The sequence below is a fragment of the Vanrija pseudolonga genome, chromosome 1 (assembly GCF_020906515.1).
Source record: "Vanrija pseudolonga chromosome 1, complete sequence".
NCBI lineage: Eukaryota > Fungi > Basidiomycota > Tremellomycetes > Trichosporonales > Trichosporonaceae > Vanrija > Vanrija pseudolonga.
Genome location: NC_085849.1, coordinates 3,649,914 through 3,670,307, shown reverse-complemented (window position 1 = coordinate 3,670,307; position 20,394 = coordinate 3,649,914). Strand labels below are relative to the sequence as shown.

General features: G+C 63.6%; 7 protein-coding genes across 7 annotated transcripts; 3 read left to right on the top strand and 4 right to left on the bottom strand.

Moving 5' to 3' along the window:
- The first annotated feature begins 135 nt into the window (after positions 1–135).
- On the top strand, positions 136–2,394 carry SPAC637.09 (putative exonuclease). The gene is made up of 7 exons (XM_062767856.1): positions 136–345; positions 394–462; positions 507–795; positions 836–1,194; positions 1,232–1,350; positions 1,388–1,728; positions 1,767–2,394. The coding sequence occupies exons 1-7, from the start codon at positions 157–159 to the stop codon at positions 2,336–2,338; spliced, it is 1,938 nt and encodes a 645-aa protein (XP_062623840.1). The 5' UTR covers positions 136–156; the 3' UTR covers positions 2,339–2,394.
- A 17-nt stretch (positions 2,395–2,411) lies between these two features.
- dotC_4 (Efflux pump dotC) lies at positions 2,412–4,287 on the bottom strand (the record flags this gene model as incomplete). The annotated part of the gene is made up of 4 exons (XM_062767855.1): positions 3,502–4,287; positions 3,076–3,464; positions 2,717–3,039; positions 2,412–2,678 (listed from the first exon to the last, which is right to left on the bottom strand). Exons 1-4 carry the CDS (start codon positions 4,281–4,283, stop codon positions 2,412–2,414), a joined length of 1,761 nt encoding a protein of 586 aa, XP_062623839.1. The 5' UTR covers positions 4,284–4,287.
- Positions 4,288–4,525: 238 nt separating this feature from the next.
- Positions 4,526–5,501, top strand: RRP46 (Exosome complex component RRP46). Its single transcript, XM_062767854.1, has 3 exons — positions 4,526–4,649; positions 4,696–5,315; positions 5,361–5,501. Exons 1-3 carry the CDS (start codon positions 4,550–4,552, stop codon positions 5,448–5,450), a joined length of 810 nt encoding a protein of 269 aa, XP_062623838.1. The 5' UTR covers positions 4,526–4,549; the 3' UTR covers positions 5,451–5,501.
- On the bottom strand, positions 5,497–7,348 carry CC1G_00798 (Glutamyl-tRNA(Gln) amidotransferase subunit A, mitochondrial). Its single transcript, XM_062767853.1, has 7 exons — positions 7,150–7,348; positions 7,022–7,108; positions 6,886–6,982; positions 6,713–6,850; positions 6,499–6,674; positions 6,011–6,458; positions 5,497–5,972 (listed from the first exon to the last, which is right to left on the bottom strand). Exons 1-7 carry the CDS (start codon positions 7,277–7,279, stop codon positions 5,612–5,614), a joined length of 1,437 nt encoding a protein of 478 aa, XP_062623837.1. The 5' UTR covers positions 7,280–7,348; the 3' UTR covers positions 5,497–5,611.
- Positions 7,349–8,098: 750 nt separating this feature from the next.
- NOG2 (Nucleolar GTP-binding protein 2) lies at positions 8,099–20,360 on the top strand. Its single transcript, XM_062767852.1, has 10 exons — positions 8,099–9,884; positions 9,935–10,401; positions 10,440–12,160; positions 12,434–12,501; positions 15,042–15,119; positions 15,213–16,246; positions 16,293–16,722; positions 17,767–17,863; positions 17,947–18,659; positions 19,009–20,360. Exons 1-10 carry the CDS (start codon positions 8,199–8,201, stop codon positions 20,257–20,259), a joined length of 7,545 nt encoding a protein of 2,514 aa, XP_062623834.1. The 5' UTR covers positions 8,099–8,198; the 3' UTR covers positions 20,260–20,360.
- On the bottom strand, positions 12,397–14,780 carry dbnl-b (Drebrin-like protein B; the record flags this gene model as incomplete). Its single annotated transcript, XM_062767851.1, has 7 exons — positions 14,580–14,780; positions 14,500–14,536; positions 14,383–14,455; positions 14,278–14,348; positions 14,078–14,242; positions 13,513–14,029; positions 12,397–13,472 (listed from the first exon to the last, which is right to left on the bottom strand). Exons 1-7 carry the CDS (start codon positions 14,744–14,746, stop codon positions 12,397–12,399), a joined length of 2,106 nt encoding a protein of 701 aa, XP_062623836.1. The 5' UTR covers positions 14,747–14,780.
- Positions 16,955–17,502, bottom strand: nuo9.5 (NADH-ubiquinone oxidoreductase 9 subunit). The gene is made up of 4 exons (XM_062767850.1): positions 17,435–17,502; positions 17,260–17,317; positions 17,129–17,212; positions 16,955–17,040 (listed from the first exon to the last, which is right to left on the bottom strand). The coding sequence occupies exons 1-4, from the start codon at positions 17,456–17,458 to the stop codon at positions 16,988–16,990; spliced, it is 219 nt and encodes a 72-aa protein (XP_062623835.1). The 5' UTR covers positions 17,459–17,502; the 3' UTR covers positions 16,955–16,987.
- Positions 20,361–20,394: the final 34 nt, after the last annotated feature.

Here is a 20,394-nt window from a genome sequence, read left to right as displayed (position 1 = left end):
ACTCATCTCGCTCGCCCCCTTAAGAACGCGTCGCGGGTTATTGTGTAGTGGGTCACGTGCCCAACCTGAAGATGGATTCTTGGAGTTCCATCATTGATTGTCGTGGTCAACATTTTGGATACATAGTCGTCCTTTCGTCATTCCCTCGACAATACCATGGCCTCGTCATCAGACCTAAAGCGCAAGTTCGAGGCCGGGAACGGAGCAAAGGCTGGAGCCGGTGCCGCAACCGACGACGGCTTCACGATGGTGCAGAGAAGGAAACAGAAGAAGCTCGACAAGCGCCGCCCCGAATTCCACTATGACATGGCCTACTTCCGTACCGGCAAGAAGATTGGCATTGCGGTGAGTGGCCTGGTCGCGAGGGAGGGAGGAGTAGAACTGACCATGCAGCACATCCGCGACCTGTCGGTGTTCATCAACGTCAGCGACGGACGGAAGCCCGACTGGATGGTGGTCGACGTGAGTATGCCAGGGAGACAAAGGAGGTGGCTGACGTGACGCAGAACCCCCACAGTGTCAAGCACACGGTGGTTGTCCTCGCTGCTGGATTGCTTCCCCAGCACATTGGCCTCGAGCCCCTCCCTCCTGCCGCGTCATTGCCCTTCGTGACGATACCGAAGGGCCCTACCCCCGGGCGAGTGCAGAGCATCAAGAAGTTGTTCTCGTACGGATGCCCCACGCGCGCACCAGGCGACAACCGCAAGATGCACTCGGTCGTCAGCGGACTCCTCCGTGGGCCATTGACGGAGAAGGAGAAGAAGAGGCGAGAGAAGGAGGCCAAGACAATGCAGGGTGAGCTTCGGAGTGAGTGAGACCCAAGCTGACGTCCCAGACAGCCACCAGAAGGGAGAGGAGTACTCGCCAGTCCTCTTCCTGTTGACACCTAACCAAATGTCTTCGAACGGCTATCGCCTTCCAACCTATGTTACGGGCGGCCCGGAGCTGTTTATCCCCGGCAAGGTGCCAAAAGACGTGGCCGCGGTGCTTGCTGCGAGCCGCAAGGGCAAGGAGCCTGGATTCGACGACGAGGGAGTGGTGATGCCTGCTGGCGCCCGCCCTATCGAGCTCGACGAGAACGGACGGAGGAGACGAGGCAACATTCGTAGCGAGGAGGGCTGGGTCGAGACGCCAGAGGCAAAGGGTCCGCCACCTGGTGGCAAGTACCCAGTGTTGGCCGTCGACTGCGAGATGGTGAGCTGCAGGTATCCTTGGGAAAGCTGACAACCAGGTCTTGACGGAGGACGGCCAAGAGCTCGCGCGGGTATCGGTCGTTGACTGTGAGACGCAGCAGAGCGTGTTTGACGAGTTGGTCACTCCACCCAAGCCCGTCACAGACTACCTCGCGCGGTGAGCTTACGGTTTCGCCCCAGTGAGCTGACCTCAGATTCTCAGGTATGACTGCAGAGGGACTCGCCACGGCCAAGTACACCCTCGAGTCGGTCCAAGAAGCGCTTGTCACTGGCCCACAGCCCATCATTACCCCGCACACCATCCTGCTCGGTCATTCGCTTGACTGCGACCTGGACTCGCTCAAGATCCGCCACCCCTTGGTAATTGACACGAGCGTCATCTACCGTCACCACCGCGGCCCACCGTTCAAGCCCAGCTTGAAGTACCTCACCCAGAAGTATCTCGGAAAGGTGATTCAGCAGGGTGAGGGTGGCCACGACTCGGAGGAAGACGCGCGGGCGTGCGCAGGTCTCTTGAAGATGAAGCTCATACATGGTGAGTTGGCGCTTGCTGACGTCGCTCTAACTCCTCAGGACCTGACTTTGGCGACCCCAACGAGGACAGCGAGTCGGTGTTCGAGCGCCTTGCGCGATCCAACCAGTCTACACTTATCGCCGACCACGGCAATCCACGACAGTGGTACGGAGCGGCCGCGACGACAGCTGTGGGCTGCACGACCGACGACGAGGTCGTTGACGCGGTGGTCAAGCACGTCGACGGGCACAAATACACCTTTGCCCGGCTGACCGAGCTGTCGACGGTGCAGCGTTGGAACAGCAGCGGAGACCACGACGTCGACATGACCGACATGAGCGACAGTGTCGAGCTCGACGAGGCCCTCGACGACTTTGACGGGCGCCTGCAGCGCCTGCACGCCGCGCTGCCGCCCAACTCGGCACTCATCCTGCTGACCGGCAACGCGGACCCGCGGCCGATGGTGAGCCTGAACCAGCGGCGCATGCGTTTCGAGCGGGCGTTCCGCGCGCTGGGAAGCACCGAAGACATTCCACCCGAGAGCAGGTGGATGGCCGAGGACGACAGGGAGTATGAGCGCGCCGTCGCTGAGGCGCGTGAGGGGATGGCGTTCTTCTGTGTCAAGGCATAGACGAGGGCCAGGGCCCTTGGAGCAAACACTTGTACCACGACGTTGATAGATAGTATGCACATTGTCTAGATGTCTATGTCGTTGTCTCCACGCGCGCGCTAAGGCGCCGCCGGCTCGACTGGCGCGTAGAGTAGCGGCTTGGGCCGGGCTCAGCGTCGCTCTCCGCCGCACCGTCAGCACGGCCATGGGCCAGAACGCGCTTCTTGTCCGAGGCTTGGGGTTCCTCGTCATCCGGCTTGATATCTGTCGGCTCGGCCGCTGTCATGCGGTCAGCCAGCTCGATACCGTCTTCGGCCTGCGTCGCAGCCGGCGGAACCGGGCGAGTCTCAAGCTCGGCATCCTGGCATCGTCAGTGACATAGCGCTTGCCCCGACGCACGCTCGCAAAGAAGCACAAGAGCAAGCACAGCCCAATGACAGGCGTGTAGAGGATGAAGACGGCGCGGAGGGCGATAAAGTACGCGTGCGTGACGTCTCCCTTGAGGGCGTCAGGGACGTTGGCGAGGCCGAACCCGTCGTTCTTGAGCTGTGTGGCGACGTCGGGCGCGAGCGAGGAGGGCAGGTGGCGCGCGAACACGGCGTTGATGAGCGCCGTCGAGAGCGCCAGGCCGGCGGCACCGCCTGCTGTGCGGAAGAGGTTACGTGCGCCCGTGACGACGGCGCGGTCGGCGGGGTCGCAGCTCGCCTGGGCCAGCACCAGCGCTGGGGATGTCAGCAGGGCACTTGGGCGCCACTTACTAGTCTGCGAGGTCAGGCCAAAGCCGATACCCTGTACCAGCAACGCGCCGAGGATGGCGCCAAGGTCGCGCTTGATGCCCCACGCGAGCTGCATCCCCTGCCCCGCCGTCCAGATACCGTAGCCTGCGAGGATGATGCCCCGCGTATGGCCCCAGCGCTTCATCGCGTACCCCACGCCGGCCATGACGACTGCCTGACCGATCAGGAGGGGGAGGAGGAGCGCGCCGGCCTCGACGGCGCTGTAGGCCAGCACGTTCTGGAGGTAGAGCGGCGCGATGTAGAACTGGCCGAACCAGACTATGCCGACGAGGAACATGGTGCCGAGGACGAGCGACACGGTGCGGTTGAGGAAGAGGTGCAGAGGGAGGATTGGGAGCGGGTGGTAGTGTCTGGGGTGTCAGCTGGACTGGGGACGGTGCGACTTACTCGACGACGATGAACGCCACGCACAGCACGCTGCCGACGACGAGTAGCGCGATGCTCTCTTTCGAGTTCCACGCCCATGTGCTGCCGCCCGCCGAGACGGGCACGAGCACGAGCACGACGCCCGCGAGGCCGAGCACGCTGCCTGCCCAGTCGACGGCGCGCAGCTTGTCCCCCAGCCGTCCCGGAACAGGTTTGAGGGGCAGGAACCACCACATGACGGGCATGGCAGCGACCGCGAACGGGACAGTGACCCAGAAGGCCCAGCGCCAGCTGAGGTGGTCGGACAGCGCGCCGCCGACCTCAGGCCCGATGCCGAGGCCGAGCGCGACAGGGATGCCCATGTACGACATGTACTTTCCGCGCTCGCGCAGGCTGACGACGTCGGAGATGACGATGAGCGCGAGCGAGTTGAGCGCGCCGCCGCCGACGCCCGCGACGCCGCGCGCAGCGTACAGCCACCCCGGGGAGTTCGCGAACCCGCAGAGCAAGTTGCCGAGGGCGAAGGTGGCGAGCGAGAGCTGGAGGAGCGGCGCGCGCCCGAATATGTCCGACAGGCGCGCGGCGACGACCTGCGTCGTCGTGCTGGCCACCAGCGCGCTCGTGCCCACCCACGTTATGCTGCTCCCTGCGTGCAGGTCGGCCGCGATCGCCGGCACGGCGGTGGACACGCACGTCGTGTCCAGCGTCGCGAGGAACATGACCAGCGCGAGGGTTACAAAGACGACCGCGAGCTGGACCCCCGTCAGGTGCACCGCTTGGTCGTGGATCGCGGCGCGCGGCATGGCGGTGAGGGAGGTGGTGATGTTGTGGTGGTGACTTTGTCGCGGTCCGCTCAGCTCGGCGCAGCGCAACGCATGTGCCACTCACTCCCACAGTCACCGGTCACCTCCACTGCGGGGGTGCGGGGTTGATACGCCGTGAAATGACGGGTATATTCCACGTGGCGAGGGTGGATGTTGAGATTTCGGCGGAGGTGAGGTCAGAGGCTCAGAGGATCGAGAGGAGGTCGATACTTGCAACACATCTCCACAACCACACCACCACCACCATGCCCCGCGCAGACGGAAGAACACCAAACGACCTGCGCCCGCTCCGCGCGTCCGTCGGCGAGCTGGACCGCGCAGACGGTTCGGGACGCTTTGCCTTTGGTACGTCTTCCTCCACCTTGGTCGCCCGCGCCAGCTCACACCGCAGGCCCCGTCGCCGCGCTGGCCTCATTCACCGGCCCGATCGAGGTGCGCCTGCGCGAGGAGCGCGTCGACCGCGCCACGCTCGAGGTGGTGCACCGCCCGCTCGAGGGCGTCGCGGGCACGACGTCGCGCGCGCTCGTGAGCACCCTCGAGGGCGTGTTCGCGCCGCTGCTCGCGCTCTCGGCCTTCCCGCGCGCGCTCGTCCAGCTCGTCGTGCAGTCGCTTACCCCGGCATACGCGCCGCATCCGTCCTCGCTCGCCGAGGGACGGCAGGTGTCCTGGCCCCCGGCGGAGTACGAGGCGGCTGGAGCGGCTGCGCCGCTCGGCACGAGCACGTTCGCCGCGCGCGCGGCGGCGATCAACGCCGCTAGCTTGAGCGCACTGCATGCTGGCTCGATCGGGATGCGCGCCGTGCCGTTTGCCGTCGCGCTCGCGTATGTCGACGGAGAGCTGCTCCTCGACCCCAGCGCCGACGAGGAGGCGGCCGCGACCGCGCGGTTTGGGTTTGGCTGGGCATTCGGTACCGGTATCTCGTCTGCCTCTGGGGCTATGGAGCTCGATGGCGAGGAGGCCGAGGCGGAGCTTGTTTGGGCCGAGGCTGAGGGCGAGTTCAGCAAGGACGAGGTGAGGAGCTAAGAAGGAGAGTTGTTTGGAGCTCACACGCCACAGTTCGACGACGCCCGCGACCTCTCTCGCGCGGCCGCCGCCGAGGTCCTCGCCTTTGCCAAGGAGCAGCTCGAGGCTTTCTTCACGAGGTAGACGCGCACGCACGGTACACTAGACATCTCAGACTAGACTGTAGGATCACACACTGTAACATGTCATGCGGCCCATGCGCCGATTATCATCAAAAAGGAAAGGAGAGAGACACAACGAGACCAATGCTAGGGGGTTCCTGGAACACAACACAAACTACCACGCTACTTCCACTGCTCAACAGCACGACCCGCACGGAAGACAATGTCCTCCATGCCCCACTGGCCGACGAGGCTCACGCCGATCGGCCACCCGTCCGCTCCACGGCCAGCCGGCACCGACATTGCGGGGAGACCGGCCAGCGACGCCGGCACGGTCAACACGTCCTGCAGGTACTCTGGCTCGCCGTTGTCCTCGCCCAGTCTTGGGGCCGTGCGCACGGCGGTAGGGTGAAGGAGGAGGTCGACGCCGTGGCCGGGCGCCTCGCCCGGCGCCAGGGGGTGGGGGATGCGGAAGACGGCCCCGAACTCTTTCCTCACCAGGCGGCGAAGGTGCAGCGCCTTGAGATACGAGTTGTTGAACGCACTGCGAAAGTCAGCGTATGCGCAAGCCGTGTAACTCACTCCGCTGTCAGCGCATATGTTCCCGCGAGGATACGCTTCCGGACCTCGGGCCCGAAACCCTGCGTTCTGATCCGCCGCCGCCTCGCAGCGCCAGATTCGCCCTCCACGCGCTCGCGCTCCCACTCCGAGCCGTACCACCCGCCACCGAACCGGCCGAGATTGCTCGCCGCCTCAGCACTGGCGAGCACATAGTACGCCGGGAGCGCCATGGTCAGGCTCGGCATGTCGACAGGGTGCAGCGTCGCGCCGAGCGACTTGAAGTGCTCCAGCAGCGACGTCGGCAGCTGGACATTGGGCGCTTCCAGGTGCGTCTGGATAGGCAGGCCGATGCGCAGACCCGCCAGAGACGACGACGAGGGTGAGTACGCGTCGAGGATTGACGACGCCGTCTGCCTGTTCTCCTCCGACACGCAGGTCATGTCGTTCTCGTCGGGGTGGGACACCACGCCTGGGGTCAGTCAGACGGTGCTTCGAGCGCTTGTACCCACCGAACACCTTCTCCACCAAGTCGACAGACTTTCCAAGCACACCGACACAGTCGAGCGAGTCGGCGTACGCGACGACACCGTACCGGCTAATCAGGCCGTAGCTCGGCTTGAGTCCCACTACCCCGCAGTAGCTCGCCGGGAGGCGGACCGAGCCGCCCGTGTCTGTTCCCAAAGCACTGACAAGTCAGCCAGGGCCTTTACTCCTCGCACTCACGCCCAGCAGCTTCCTTCGGCGACCGCTGCTGCCGAACCGCCCGAGCTGCCGCCCGCTGACCGGGGCAGCGTATCGCTCGGGGGACCCGACGGGTTATGCACTGGCGTGTACGATGGTGGCAGGTGAGTTGTTTGCGATCTTGGTTGTTAGCGATACCGATAATGTACACCTACCCCATGCCAAACTCGTCCATCTTGGTCTTGCCGACAATGTGCGCGCCGGCCGATGTGAGGGACTGGACGCACGTTGCATCGTATGGCGGCACAAAGTCTGCCGGGTGAGCCGACGCTTCATGTTCCAGCTACCCACCTTGAAGAATGTCAGACGAGCATGTTGTCGGCCCCTTGCTGTACGAAATGTTATCTTTAATTGCAATGAGGCGTCCTCCGAGTGGGCCTGGGGCTGTGAGTTTGGCTTCCCTCACTTCGGACACCTACCACTTGTTGAAGCCGCCTTGTCGGGGTTGATCCAGCTGTAGGGTGATGGAGGGCCTGATGCTGCACCTTGACCCCCTGCAGCGTGTGCGTGTTTTGCTGCCTGAGCCAGTCGCAGTGCTGAGCGCTTCATTGCGCGTCGTCGTCGTTGAAGTGGTTCGTTGATGTGGAGGTTGAGATGCAGCGGCAGTGAAGATCTTCTGTAACGGACCAGCGTCACACTGAATTGACCTTCCTTTCTCCCGACGTAATTGTAATCGTCACTGGCTGCTGCATTTGCCTTGTCGCGGGTCAAGAGCTCAAGAGTAAGAACCAAATGGATCACGTGATCTCCTCGTCAGCTGCGATCCTGTTTTGTAGTGAGCGGAATCAAATTTGATCCCGGCATACCTTGTACCAGCTCGCCGGTTGCCTGGCTGGCTGGCTGGCTGGCTGGGCCGCCTGCCTGGCTGGGTGAGCGAGCGAGCGAGTGACCGCCCCGACCCACTTCGTCGCCGTCGACCTTGCTCAGTGTCGTCCTCCTGCCTCCTGCTCGTCTGGCACTTTGACAATCACAATATCTGGCCCTTTACATCTCACATTGTATCGGCCTATCCAATCTCGTCGAATCACAAGGACAACGACCGATATCGGCCTTCAGCGACTTGCATCTCCATCTAGGTGCACCGTCGCCCCTTTCGCCCGGCATCAGTCATTGCCCCCCTCCCTCCCCCCTCGCGACCGACGATAACTCCCAGTCCCTCCCTCCCCCTCCCTTCGATCGACAGCAACTTGATCTGTGCTACCACCCCCGGAACCCCGAGGGTGCACACGGTGAAGCTAGGTACGTGCTCGCTTGGTTCCAAACACAGGCCTTCCTGGACAACTACCATTGTTCCATCGCAATCTCCTCGTCCTCGGCGCCGACGGAGGGACACACACCAAGGGTGACATACACATGAGGCCCGGCCTCTCCAGCTCGTCTGACCAGTCACACCCACAAGCTTCACCCACCCAGACACCACCATTAAATATCTTGGGGCACTCGCTGACAACAGCAGTCTCCACCTCGCATGTCCTCCAAAGTGCCCGCGTCCGCAACGACCACCGGTACCTCCAAGTCGGCGGCCAAGAAGAGAGCCAAGAAGGCGGCAAAGGCGGCGTTGGCTACTAGCAACCAGACGTCGGCTGCCGTCGCCGGACAGGACTCGAGCACCGCTCACTTTCCCTCCGCCTCTGCTGCACTCGACGCAAAGTTTGTCTACACACCAGGCGCCTACCCCGACCCGGCTTCTCACGACGGCGCCAGCGCCTTTTACGAAGAGACCGACCTGCCAACTCCTGCGACAGTGGGCGTGCACGGAGGACCGACACCCGATCAGTTCAGCTTCGCCTCGTACGCCTTTGGCGACCGCAACATTGTGCCGCAGACAAACGGAAGTCCGTTCGGTGGCCTGTCCCAGTCCATCAACATTACCCACGAGGATCTTCTCGAGACTGCCAACGAGCTCTGGAAGAGAATGGGCGAAACAGCTTACGGCGAGGACGACCCGTACTGGTCGTCTCTTCCGACCCATGTGCGCCAGTTCATTAGAGAGGCCATTCCCTTCAATGGGCTGAGCAACTCTTCAACGGACCCCCAGGCGACACAGAAGGACCTGTACGCCATGGCTCAGCGCATCGTTCATGCTGCTAGCCAAGGCATGGGGCTCCAGGGCATGGGCACCAACCTGCTCTCTCAGGTCAACGGCCGTGCCAACCTGCCCTCGAGCATTGCCGAGGACCTGGGCTTCCACCGCCATCCCGACGCTGTCGGCCGTCCAGAGGACGACTTTGACGACGATGAGGACTTTGACGAGGAGCCAGAACCAGGCTATGCGATGCCAAACGGTGATGCGCCCAAGAAGAAGAACAAGAAAAAGAAGAAGAAAGGAGCCCAGGTCACAGAGCCTCCACCCACTTCGCTCCCGCCGCCAGCCGTTAAGCAGTCGCCCCGACAGCCGGTCCCTCCTCAACCGCCTGTCCACCAACCTGCTCTTAACCCCCCACCTCCTCCAATGACTCCCGCCCCCTCTCACCCTCCTCCGAGCTCTCGAGCGGCCGGCAAGCAGCCCATGACCCATGCGCCTGCGACGGCCAACCCACCGGCCCGTTCCGTGCGTGCCGCTGGAAAGGCCCCCGTGTCTGCGACAGCGCATCACACGCACGCGCACCACAACCACGCCCACCCTCCGCCAGCCAAGGCTGTTAACAAGGGCAAAGCCGCGGCGACAGCACAGCCAGCGAAAATCTGGACGACAGCGTCGCCAGAGGAGCGTGACAACATCACACAGTTCTGGCTGGGACTGTCCGAGGATGATCGGCGGGACCTGCTGCGCGTGGAAAAGGACGCAGTCCTTCGTCGAATGAAGGACCAGCAGCGCCATTCCTGCGGTTGTGCCGTCTGTGGCCGGAAGAAGATCAACATCGAGATGGAGCTCGACACGTTGTACGATCACTACTACAACGAGCTCGAAAGATATACGACACACCAGCGGGCAGCGATAACCAACCTCGACTGCCCGCCCCCGCCAGGAGCAGGCCCTTTCCCTGGCAGCGTGGAGCTCGACCCAAGTGGACAGCTGCTCAAACTTGACAACCTTGCGCCAACCTCTAATCAACAGCCGAGTCTCGACGAGAGCGACGAGTATGATGACGAGGAGGAGTACGACGACGAGGAAGAGCTCGACGACGACGACATTGCGTCTGAAGATGCCGAGGTGCGTAGTAGCCGCTGGGCGCGCCCTTTGGACTGGTACTGACCTCTCAGGACTACCCGCCGCGCAAAGCCCCCTCCAAAACCCAGGCTCCAAAGGCGGATGGCGACGACTTCTTCGGCTTTGGCTCCAGTCTCGCTACCATTAAGGGCGTGATCACGGTTGCCGACGACATGCTCAAGAATGATGGCGCCAAGTTCCTCGAGATGATGGAGCAGCTTGCCGCCAAGCGCGCCTCCCGAGAGGACATCAACGTCCGCGATCTCCAAGAGGAGACCGATGAGGATGATGATGAGGACGACAATATCTCCGAATCGCAGCGCGACGAGGACGGCAAGCGCATGTTCTCAATCTTCGCCGCTCGCATGTTCGAGCAGCGTGTCCTGCAGTCATACCGCGAGCGTGTGGCCAAGGAGCGCGAGGAGCAGCTGCTCCGCGAGCTTGAGATGGAGGAGGAGGGCAAGCGCGCCAAGGAGGAGAAGAAGGCAAAGGAAGCCCAGAGGAAGAAGGACAAGAAGAGGTTAGCCATTCACAACAGCTCTTTGCTGACGTTTGCAGGCTCCAGAAGCAGCGCCAGGACGAGGAGAAGGCCACTCGCGAGGCCGCCCTTGCCGAGGAGCAACGATTGGCAAAGCTCAAGCACGAAGAGGAAGCCAAGGAGCGCCTCCGGAAGCAAGAGGAGGAGCGAGCCCGTCGTGAAGCCGTCAAGCGCGCTGCCCAGGAAGAGGCCGCACGCAAGGAGGCTGAGCGCCGGAGGCGTCAAGACGAGGAGCGCGCTCGTGAAGAGGAGGCCGCACGCAAGAAGCGCGAGCGTGAGGACAAGATCAAGAAGGAGCGCGAGGCCCGCGAGCGCGAAGCCAAGGAGAAGGAACGCCGCGACAAGGAGGAAAAGGAGCGAATCGCCAAGGAGAAGGCCGAGAAGGAGCGTGCAGCCAAGGAAGCCCGTGACAAGGCCGACAAGGAGCGCGCCGCCAAGCTCGAGGAAGAGCGCCAGGAGAAGCAGCGTCGTGACGAGGCCGCTCGTCGCGAGCGTGATGCTGTTGAGCAGAAGAAGATTATTGCTGCTCAGCAAGCCGCTCGGGAGAAGGCTGCCGCCGACAAGGCTGCGGCTGACAAGGCTGCTGCTGACAAGGCTGCGGCTGCTGCGCGTCCTCCGACGGGTCCTGCTGCCATGCGCGGCAAGTCTGCGACTACGGCTCCCCCTCCTCCTCGCAACGGCCCGACACCTACCTCGACGACGCCCGCTCTCCACCCGTCTCCCCCTACGCCCTCGAGTTCCCGTCCGGCTCTCGTTCGCCCTCCGCCCAAGACTCCGCAGCCCTTCTACACGCAGCCGGTACCTGCCATGGCGTATGGCGCCCGCTCTGCTGGAGGCCCCTCTGGCACGCCCTTTGTGCAGACGTACGGACGCCCTCCCTTCCCTTCGCAGTCGCCCGTCTTTGCGGCTCCCACTCCGAACGGCCAGGGCCTTCTGCCTCCCGGTTCGCTCACGACCTCGCCCAACGCTGGATCGCGTGGCTTCGGTGCCCCTGGTGGACCTGACGGCGGTTTCGACCTCGCCGGACCCTCTCTTGGTGTCGGCTACCCCGGCGCCAAGGGCACCATGCCCAACAGAGTGTCGTCTGCCGACGATCCGTTCCGCGCCCCCGGTGGACCCGCGCCGATCGGCCAGCGCGTCGCCTCGCAACCTCCATCTCTGTATGGTGATGGCCTCGAACCCGATGCCTTCCACCAGAGCCAGCTCGACCCCATTGCGCCTATCGGACGCCGCCCGACCTTTGACCAGAGCGTCGGTGGCCCCGCGCAGTCGAGCGGGTCTGCTGGCTCCTCGGCTCTTCGCTCGCCCTCGCCTGCCCAGCCCGACCAGGTGTTCGGCTCAGCGGCGCTCGGCGACGACGACGAGATTGTTCAACCTGCCGCCCGCCGCGCGCCTCCTCCCGGCATCCCCGCTGCTCCAGGCGCGTCGTGGGGCAAGATTCCACCGCCCCCCGCACCCGGAGCTGGACGGTGGAGCGCTGCTCCCCCAAGCATCTGGGGTATGGACGGCCCAGCCGCGTCGCCGTGGTCTCGGCCCGGCGCCGGCTTTGGCGCACCTCCTCCTCAGCCTGGGCAGATCGGAGCCCCCGGCCTGCCCGACTTTGGCCTTGGTGCCGGCGGCGTACCCCCTCTCGGCGGCGAGGCCCTCCCTCCGCTGTCTGGGACACCTGGACGCCGACAGCCGAGCTTTGGTGCCCCCGGCGGCGGGCAGGGTTACAGCCAGTACCCGCCTGGGCTGTTTGGTGGGTCAGGCGGACCACACCAGCAGCATCAGTAGCCAGCCACTTTATCTGTAGCAACAGGCGCCCTCATCAAGTCGCGGTGTTCCCGCTGCATCTTGTCTCCTGTGCCCATCCATGCACTATGTGACGTAACTCGATAGCAGCAGAGTCAACTGACCATGCCTCCCAACGAGCAGATCCGCACGCTCATTTCATATTCACTCATGTCTACAGGATTTTGACTCGTCAGGATACGTTTAAAGAGCCGCAAACTCCTCCTCGGTCACGACATAGGCGGCGGGGAAGAGGCCCTCGGCGCCGTTAACCACACCCTGCCACCAGTCGGCGTCGACACGCTCAATGTGGGTAATCTTGTCGCCCTCGCGGAACGACAGCTCGTTGTCCTCTGCCGCGTCGTAGTCGTACGCCGCAACCATGACCTCGCCCAGGTCCTCGGCAACGGGTGCGGCCGCAGCGGGAGGAGGCGGGGGAGGGGGAGGGGGAGGAGGTGGGGGAGGAGGCGGCGCCGCTTCTGGCTCTGGCTCGGGCTCTGGCTCGGGCTCATGCACGGGCTCGTAGTGGTGCTGGGGTGCCTCGTAGGCACCGCCCTCCTCGAGCTCGACATAGTTGGAGGGGAAGAGACCAGAGTGGCCCGCGGCATTGGTGCCCGACCACCATCCCTCGTCCACCTCCTCAATGTTGGTGAGGAGCTCGCCCTCGACGAACCCAACCTCGTTCTCCTCGGCGGCCTCGTAGTCGTACACAGCACGCGCGACCTTGCCGGCTGGTGCGGCAGCGGCGGGAGGAGGCGGGGGAGGAGGGGGAGGAGGAGGGGGTGGCACGGGTTCGGCAGCCGCGACGACTGGGCGAGAGGCCGAGGGGATGGGCGGGGGAGGAGGAGCGGCCGGCGCGTCGTGGAGCGTGAGGTCCTCCTTGAGGCGTGTGAGCTCGCTGACCGGGTCGGCAGCGGGGGGAGGAGGGGGAGGTGGTGGGGGAGGAGGAGGCGGAGGAGGCGGGGGCGGGGCAGCCTCCGGCTCGGGCTCCTCCTCGCGCTCAGCAACAGGTGGCCTGAAGGGAGCAGGGGGAGGAGGAGCCGGCGCGTCCCAGTTGTCGTCGTCTTCCTTCTCATCGTCCGAGTCGGCAGGACGAGGGGGGATGGCACGAGACGCAGCCGGGGGAGGCGAGGGTGCCGCAGGGGGAGGCGGGGGAGGCGGAGGAGCCGAGACGGCGACAGGTGGTGTGAAAGCCGGCGCCGGAGCGGGGGGAGGGACGGCAGGTCGCGTGGCGGCAGAGCCAAACGATGGGCGCGAGAACGAGCCCCTGTTGGCAGTAACTGAGATGGGTTAGAACTCCTGGCGAAATGCAACACCCACCTGCTGCAGAGGCGGCAGCGCTCGCAGCCTCCTCCTCTTCCGCCTGCTTCTTGGCCGCGGCCTGGCGCTCGGCCCAGGTCAGCTTCTTGCCGCTAGGCTGGGGCACCGAGGCAGTCTGTGCCGGGGTGTTGAAAGCAGCCATGCGGTCCTTGATGCTGACGGCGGGGGCGGCATCGGCCTCGTCGTCGTCGGCGCGGCTGCCGGCGGGGTTCCAGCGGTTAGCCAGCTTGCCAGGCGCAGCAAGCTTGACAGGCTCATAGTTTGTGCCGACGGGCGCAATGCGGTCCTCGTACGCGGGCTTGGAGGAGTCTGCGGCCGGCGCGGGCGTGGGCGTCGCGGCTGAGACGACGGGGCGAGGGGGCGCAGGCGGCGGCGCAGCGACCACTGGAGCCGGCGCCGGAGCAGGAGCAGGCGGAGGCGGGGTGGGGCGCGTTGCGGCCGGCGGCGGGGGCGGCGCCGACGCAGCGGGGGTTGGGCGCGAGAAGGTCGACACGGGGGGCGGGGCCGCTGGTGTGGGCTAGCAGCGTTAGAAACGGCTCCATCCGTGCTCCACCATATCACTCACCCTTCCCTGCGATCCACCAAGGCCTTGGCTGGGGCGGTACGACGGTACGGCCGGCTTGGCGACCGCTGGCGCACGGTTGGCGACGGGCACCGTCGAGCCAGAAGAGTACTTGGATCCCGACGACTCCTGGATGCGCTTGGCAATGTGCTCGGGGGTTACGTCGAGCTACGGGTTAGTGGTTGTTGGAGCTCGTCACTCACGTCCGAGCGAGCCTGGATGACGAGGTGGGCGCCCTTGAGGAACTTGGTCTGGACCTGCGAGAGGTTGGTGTCTGCTGTTAGCTGTGTCGACAGTTCAGATCTCACGGAACAGGCCCTTGCGAGACTCGGGGACGCCTTCGCCGCACCACGCGATGAGAACGCTGCGGTCGAGCGAGCGCTGGGGCGGTTAGCTATGAGCATGGCGACGACGCATCCACGCACAGAGGGGTCCTTGACACGCGCGAACGCATACTGGATGCTGTGGAATGTTAGTGTTGTGAGATGGCTAGGGCCCAACGCACCGTCCGTCGAGGAACTCCTCCGACAGGTCGTCGAGCCCGTTGCCAGTCGCCTGGACCTTGAGCTCGTTGCCCGCCTGGTTGAAGAGGGCCCAGTCGTAGTCTGCCGTGCCGTCTACCAGGGCCTGGTAGGTAGGTTGGAGGTCGGGCGCCGTGAAGGATACCGACATTGTTTGATGCGGTGAGGTGTGAAGAGGAGGAGGGAGTGAAGGAGGAGAGGTGACAATGCGTCGCCTCGACAAGGGAGTCGCGATGACTGCTGTGCACCCGCCGGTGACGACGAGAGAGGCCCTGACTGATGACGCCTACCGAATGATTACGTAAATGATTTGGACGAACACGTGACCTCTGACATCACAACCAGCTGCAACACCAGCATCTTCCAACAACATCATCGACCATCTCAACGCTCTGTTCGCTATCAACTATCAACTCTGTTTGAACAACGACCTCTGGACAACTCAGGCAGACGAAACGGTATACAATACGCCCAACATTACGCCTAGAATGCCTCTCAACTACTCGAAATGGGACAATCTCGAGGTAGGCAGTGCCACAACCCCCGGGGAACGTCGCTGATCTCCTGCCCTCTTGCTCCTTTTGCTCCTCCTCCTCCTCCTCCTCGTCCTTCAACAGTTAAGCGATGATAGCGATATAGAAGAGCACCCTAATGTCGATAAGGCGTCCATGGTCAGGTGGAAGCAGCGCGACATCCACGAGAAGCGCGAGCAGAGGCGCCTCCTCATCGCCAAGCTCAAGTCTGAGCTCGAACTCAACGCCGAGCTCCGCCCTCGTATCAAGGCGATCGTCACGGGTATCGCCGACAAGGGGGTGGACCACTACCGTGCCGTGCAGCGTCGTATCAAGGAGAACCCGTCGCCTGAGAAGCCGGCGACCAACGCGCCGAATCAACCTAGTTACGACATGATGCTCGGCCAGCTCCTTGGCGACCTGTGGCGCGAGGCGGCTTGGCTTGTCGACGGAGACGCCAAGGTTGTGAACGGTGCCGTCGTCAAGGACGGCAAGAAGGTCGACGAGAAGACGGGCGAGCCGGCATGGGCCAACGAGGCCAACATCCCTGAGTCCAAGAAGGAGCTCCTGGCCCAGGCGCTTACCGAGCGTCTCAACTGGCACCTTGACGAGCTTGACCGCCGCGACGTCGAGGTCAAGAAGGAGATCAAGCACGAGGAGGCTGAGGCCTCCAAGAAGATTACTAGCGAGGGCATCCACGAAGGCTTCTCGATGAGCAGCGTCAACAAGGCCGTGCCCAGCCCCCTGGACGACAAGAAGAAGCCTGCCGCGCCCTCGTCGTCCACCAAGAGCAAGACGGAGCAGACGATCGAGGTGCTCAACCCTGAAGCTGCTAGCAAGGCTGCCAAGGACGAGGCCGAGGACGATGGCGACGACGAGGACGGTGACGTCGCGGCTCTCACGCCCGCTGCCCGCGCCTTCGTCAACATCCCTATGGGCGACTTTGAGAAGTCGTACGAGTTTATCAAGAAGGACTCGTCGGTGCTCTCGGAGAAGCAGCACGACGCGATCCTGCTCGAGGCGTTCGAGGCCGAGCGCCGTGGCGACAAGGCGCTCGCCAAGCGCTGCGTGCACCAGTCGATGCTCATCAACTACTGCCGCGAGCTGGGCCGCGACGGTGTCGGGCTCTTCTTCCAGAGGTGAGTGCTGCTAAAATTTCCCAGTCGCCCAGCACTAACCCCGCAGGATGATCTCCAAGAACCCCAAGTCCATCGACATGTTCAAGGACGACTTTGCTCGTACCTACGGACACGTGGAGCGCCGCTCCAAGGAGCTGGCGGCCGAGAGTGAGGCGGCCGAGGAGCGCGAGCAGATCCAGCTCGTGGCCGAGGACCCGTCCGTCAAGATCGGCTTCAACATCCCCGACGGCCCGCCCCCCGCCGAGCTGCGCATCGAGGGTGAGGGCGCCGACCAGCTCGACATGGACCAGGTGCGCGCGTTCCTCGAGCGCAAGTGGGAGATCTTCCAGGGCTTCAGCCCCGCGCTCCAGGCCGCGCTCAAGACCGAGAGCCTCGACGAGGTCAACAAGATCCTCGGCAAGATGAAGGTTGCCGATGCTGAGGAGGTCGTCGAGCTCCTCCAGGAGGGCGGCATGCTCAGCTTCAGCGAGGCTGGCGTGAGGGATATGACGCAGTAGTTGTTGTGTTAGTGTTAGTATTGCATGGCATATGTTATGAGCAGTGTGAGCAAACGTTGAGGAACCCTGTTGGAGAACTGTGTTCTACGGGTGCCCGTGGTAACTGAACCATGGAAAATGAGTCGTGTCAGGTCGTATCGTCGCGCTTGCCACCACCCGTACGAGCTCAGCTCAACACAGCTCCATAGCGCCGCGCAGAGCACCTCCCCAGCAGACTTCTACGCCATGCATTTGGTTCAACAGCCTAGTTCTTGGGGTCCTCGAAGCCCGAGACTGGTCGGCGGGCACGGTCGGGAACTGCAGCGTCAGCAACACGGCAACACATGGAGGGGAACCGCTCTGCTGCTCAAGTGGCCTCTTTGCAGCAGAGCGTGACCACACTCACGAGGGAAGGTCGTGGGGATGCGCTCGGCGGGGGTCCAGCCAAGGTGCTTGCGGATAGGGGGCACGGTGACGACCATGGCGGGGCCTGCGGGTGAGGTCAGCTTGGTCCGAAGCAGTCACGTCACGACGCACCGAGGAAGCCGAGGCCGAGGGCCCAGACGATGACGGGCGACTCGTGGCTGAGGCGTTGCTGAGGTGTCAGTCTCGGCGGAGGGGAACGAGCAGAGGAGCTCGCGCGGGCTCGCTTTTCGAGGTGGTTGCGCGAGCGCGCGCTGCAGGAGCTCGCGCTCCGGGTTGCGCCACTTACCAGGTAGCGGTAGACGGACGCCATTGTTGTTGCCTTTGCGGAGGAGTGGAGAGAGCTCGTCGATGTCGTCGGCGCGATGAGGTTGGTGCTGCACGCTGCAAACGACCGCTCGGGATAGGCGGAGGATGGAGATGGACGGAAGCATTTGGCCCTCAGCATAGGTTTGATTATGTAATGCATTGCCACGTGGTATTACCAAAAACTTAAAGCTCGCCGCTCGCCCCTTGGTTCTGAAATTTCTTCTGGCTGGCGACTGACATCTGGCACGGGCGACTTGCATCTCTCTCTCCCTCCCCCCATCCCCCCAACGGCCACGACACAAAATGGCAAAGGGAAAGAACCATGACAGGAAGGCCAACAACCCCGACTTTGGCAAGGTCAAGTCGTCGTCCCAGAAGAAGGGCGAGTTCACCCTCAAGCGTGTAAAGGGTGAGTAGTTACGAGCTCGCTGCCGGCGCCGCCGGTTCAGCTGGGGGCGGTATCCTTTGGTCGCGTGCTGACCACCCGCGCAGGTGAAAACTTCTACCGCGATGCCAAGGCGGCGTCGCGCGTGAAGATGCTGAACGGCGGCAAGGCGGTGCGCGACCGTGACGGCAAGATCATCGAGGCCGCCGCGTTCCAGAAGGGCGAGAAGGATGCCCTCCCGGGCCGCATCCAACCCGACCGCCGGTGGTTTGGCAACACGCGCGTCATCTCGCAGACTGCGCTCGACCACTTCCGCACCGCTCTCAGCCAGCACAAGGCCGACCCGTACTCTGTGCTCCTGAAGCGCAACAAGCTCCCCATGGGCCTGCTGCAGGACGAGAGCAAGACCGAGGGCAAGACGGTGCACATTGTCGAGACGGAGCCCTTCTCCGACACGTTCGGCCCCAAGGCCCAGCGCAAGCGCCCCCGCCTGGAAGCTGGCTCGCTCGAGGAGCTCGGCGAGTCGAGCACGGCCGCCCACGCCGAGCCCGAGGACGCCGTCCACCTCGCTGGCGACGCCTACCACCCGACGACTTCCCTCATCAAGGAGCCCGTCTACGCCAAGGGAACGTCGCGCCGTATCTGGGGAGAGCTGTACAAGGTGCTCGACTCGTCCGACGTGGTTATCCACGTTCTCGACGCCCGTGACCCCATCGGCACCCGCTGCAAGCCTGTTGTCGAGTACCTCCGCAAGGAGAAGGCCCACAAGCACTTGGTGTACGTGCTCAACAAGGTCGACCTTGTGCCTACTTGGGTTACTGTGAGTGTTGCTCTGGATTTTTTGGTCGTGTATCCTCCCACCCTGTCCCACACTCCAGTCAGGGCCTTCTGCGGCGCATCGCGCACCCCTACGCATTTGATCCGTTACGAGAGTGGAAGAACGAGCCTCCCCCGCCTCGTCTCACCGTGGTCCCCCGTCTTGGGGGTACGGCGGCCTTCAAGTTGGTTCTCGTTCTGAGTTCCGGCGAGAGACCCAGGGGGAGTGTTGGATGGCCTCATAGAGTTGGGGCCGGCATGGCCCTTCGGGCGAGTTATAATGCGGGCCCCTTAGTTGTAGACCACACAGTCGAAACTGGCAATTCGCTAGAATCACACACTAACATTCACAGGCTCGCTGGGTCAAGCACCTGTCGCTGTCGGCGCCCACGATCGCGTTCCACGCCTCGATCAACAACTCGTTCGGCAAGGGCTCGCTCATCCAGCTCCTCCGTCAGTTCTCGGTCCTCCACTCGGACAAGAAGCAGATCTCGGTCGGCTTCATTGGCTACCCCAACGTTGGCAAGTCGAGCATTATCAACACGCTCAAGAAGAAGAAGGTGTGCACTGTTGCTCCTATTCCCGGAGAGACCAAGGTGTGGCAGTACATTACTCTCATGCGCCGCATCTACCTCATCGACTGCCCCGGTGTCGTCCCGCTGTCGGCCAAAGACTCGGAGGCCGACACTGTGCTCAAGGGTGTCGTTCGTGTCGAGAACCTGCAAATGCCTGCCGAGCACATCCCCGCTCTGCTCGAGCGTGTGCGATCCGAGTACATCCAGAGGACGTACAACCTCGAGCCCCGCGAGGGCGGATGGCACGGCGAGGAGGGTGCTGCCCTCCTGTTGAGCACGATTGCCAAGAAGTCGGGCAAGCTGCTCAAGGGCGGTGAGCCTGACCAGGAGGCGGCCGCGAAGATGGTCCTCAACGACTGGATTCGTGGCAAGATCCCCTTCTTTGTCCCGCCACCAGCGCGGCCCACCAAGGAGGGCCCTGTCGCCGACGAGGAGCCTGTCAACGAGGCGTCCGAGGACACGACCAAGGTGCTCGAGGAGCAGGAGCGTGCACTTGGCAAGCTCCTTGGCGAGAAGCGCGTCAAGGGTGTCGAGCAACCCATTGGCAAGATTGTCACCATGACCAAGTTCATGGGCGACGACGCCAGGCGGGCGGACGACGACGAGTTGATGCCCCATGTCGAGGGCAACGACTACGAGGAGGACGCCGAGGAGATGGACGAGGATGAGGAGGAGGACGACGAGGAGGAGGATGGCGAGGACGACGAGGAGGAGGCTGTCGAGGCCGAGGCCGCCGAGCTCGCGTGGGAGGACGTCTTCCCTGGCGACGGGGCCGGCCCGTCCAAGGCTGCCGCCTCCAAGCCCGCCGCCGCTGCCGCCAAGCCCAAGCGCAAGGTGCAGTTCGAGGAGGAGGAGGACGAGGAGCCCGTCGCGTCCAAGAAGGCGGCGCGTATGACGACCAACAAGCAGAAGGCAACCAACTACTACACTACTGCCAACGTCAAGAACAAGAACCGCGACCGCAAGACGCCCAAGGCGCCAGGCAACGAGCGTGCGCAGCGGAACTCTTTGAAGGGACGGAAGAAGTAGAGTGTATCGTTAGGCGGTCGGTCTTTTGATCTTGGGGTTTTTGCCCAGTGCAGCACTAGAGGTATAATGTACCATGTTGTATGATGCATGCGTTGCTAGAGTGGAAGCCGCGGCGCGTGGGCGCGCGGGTGTGCT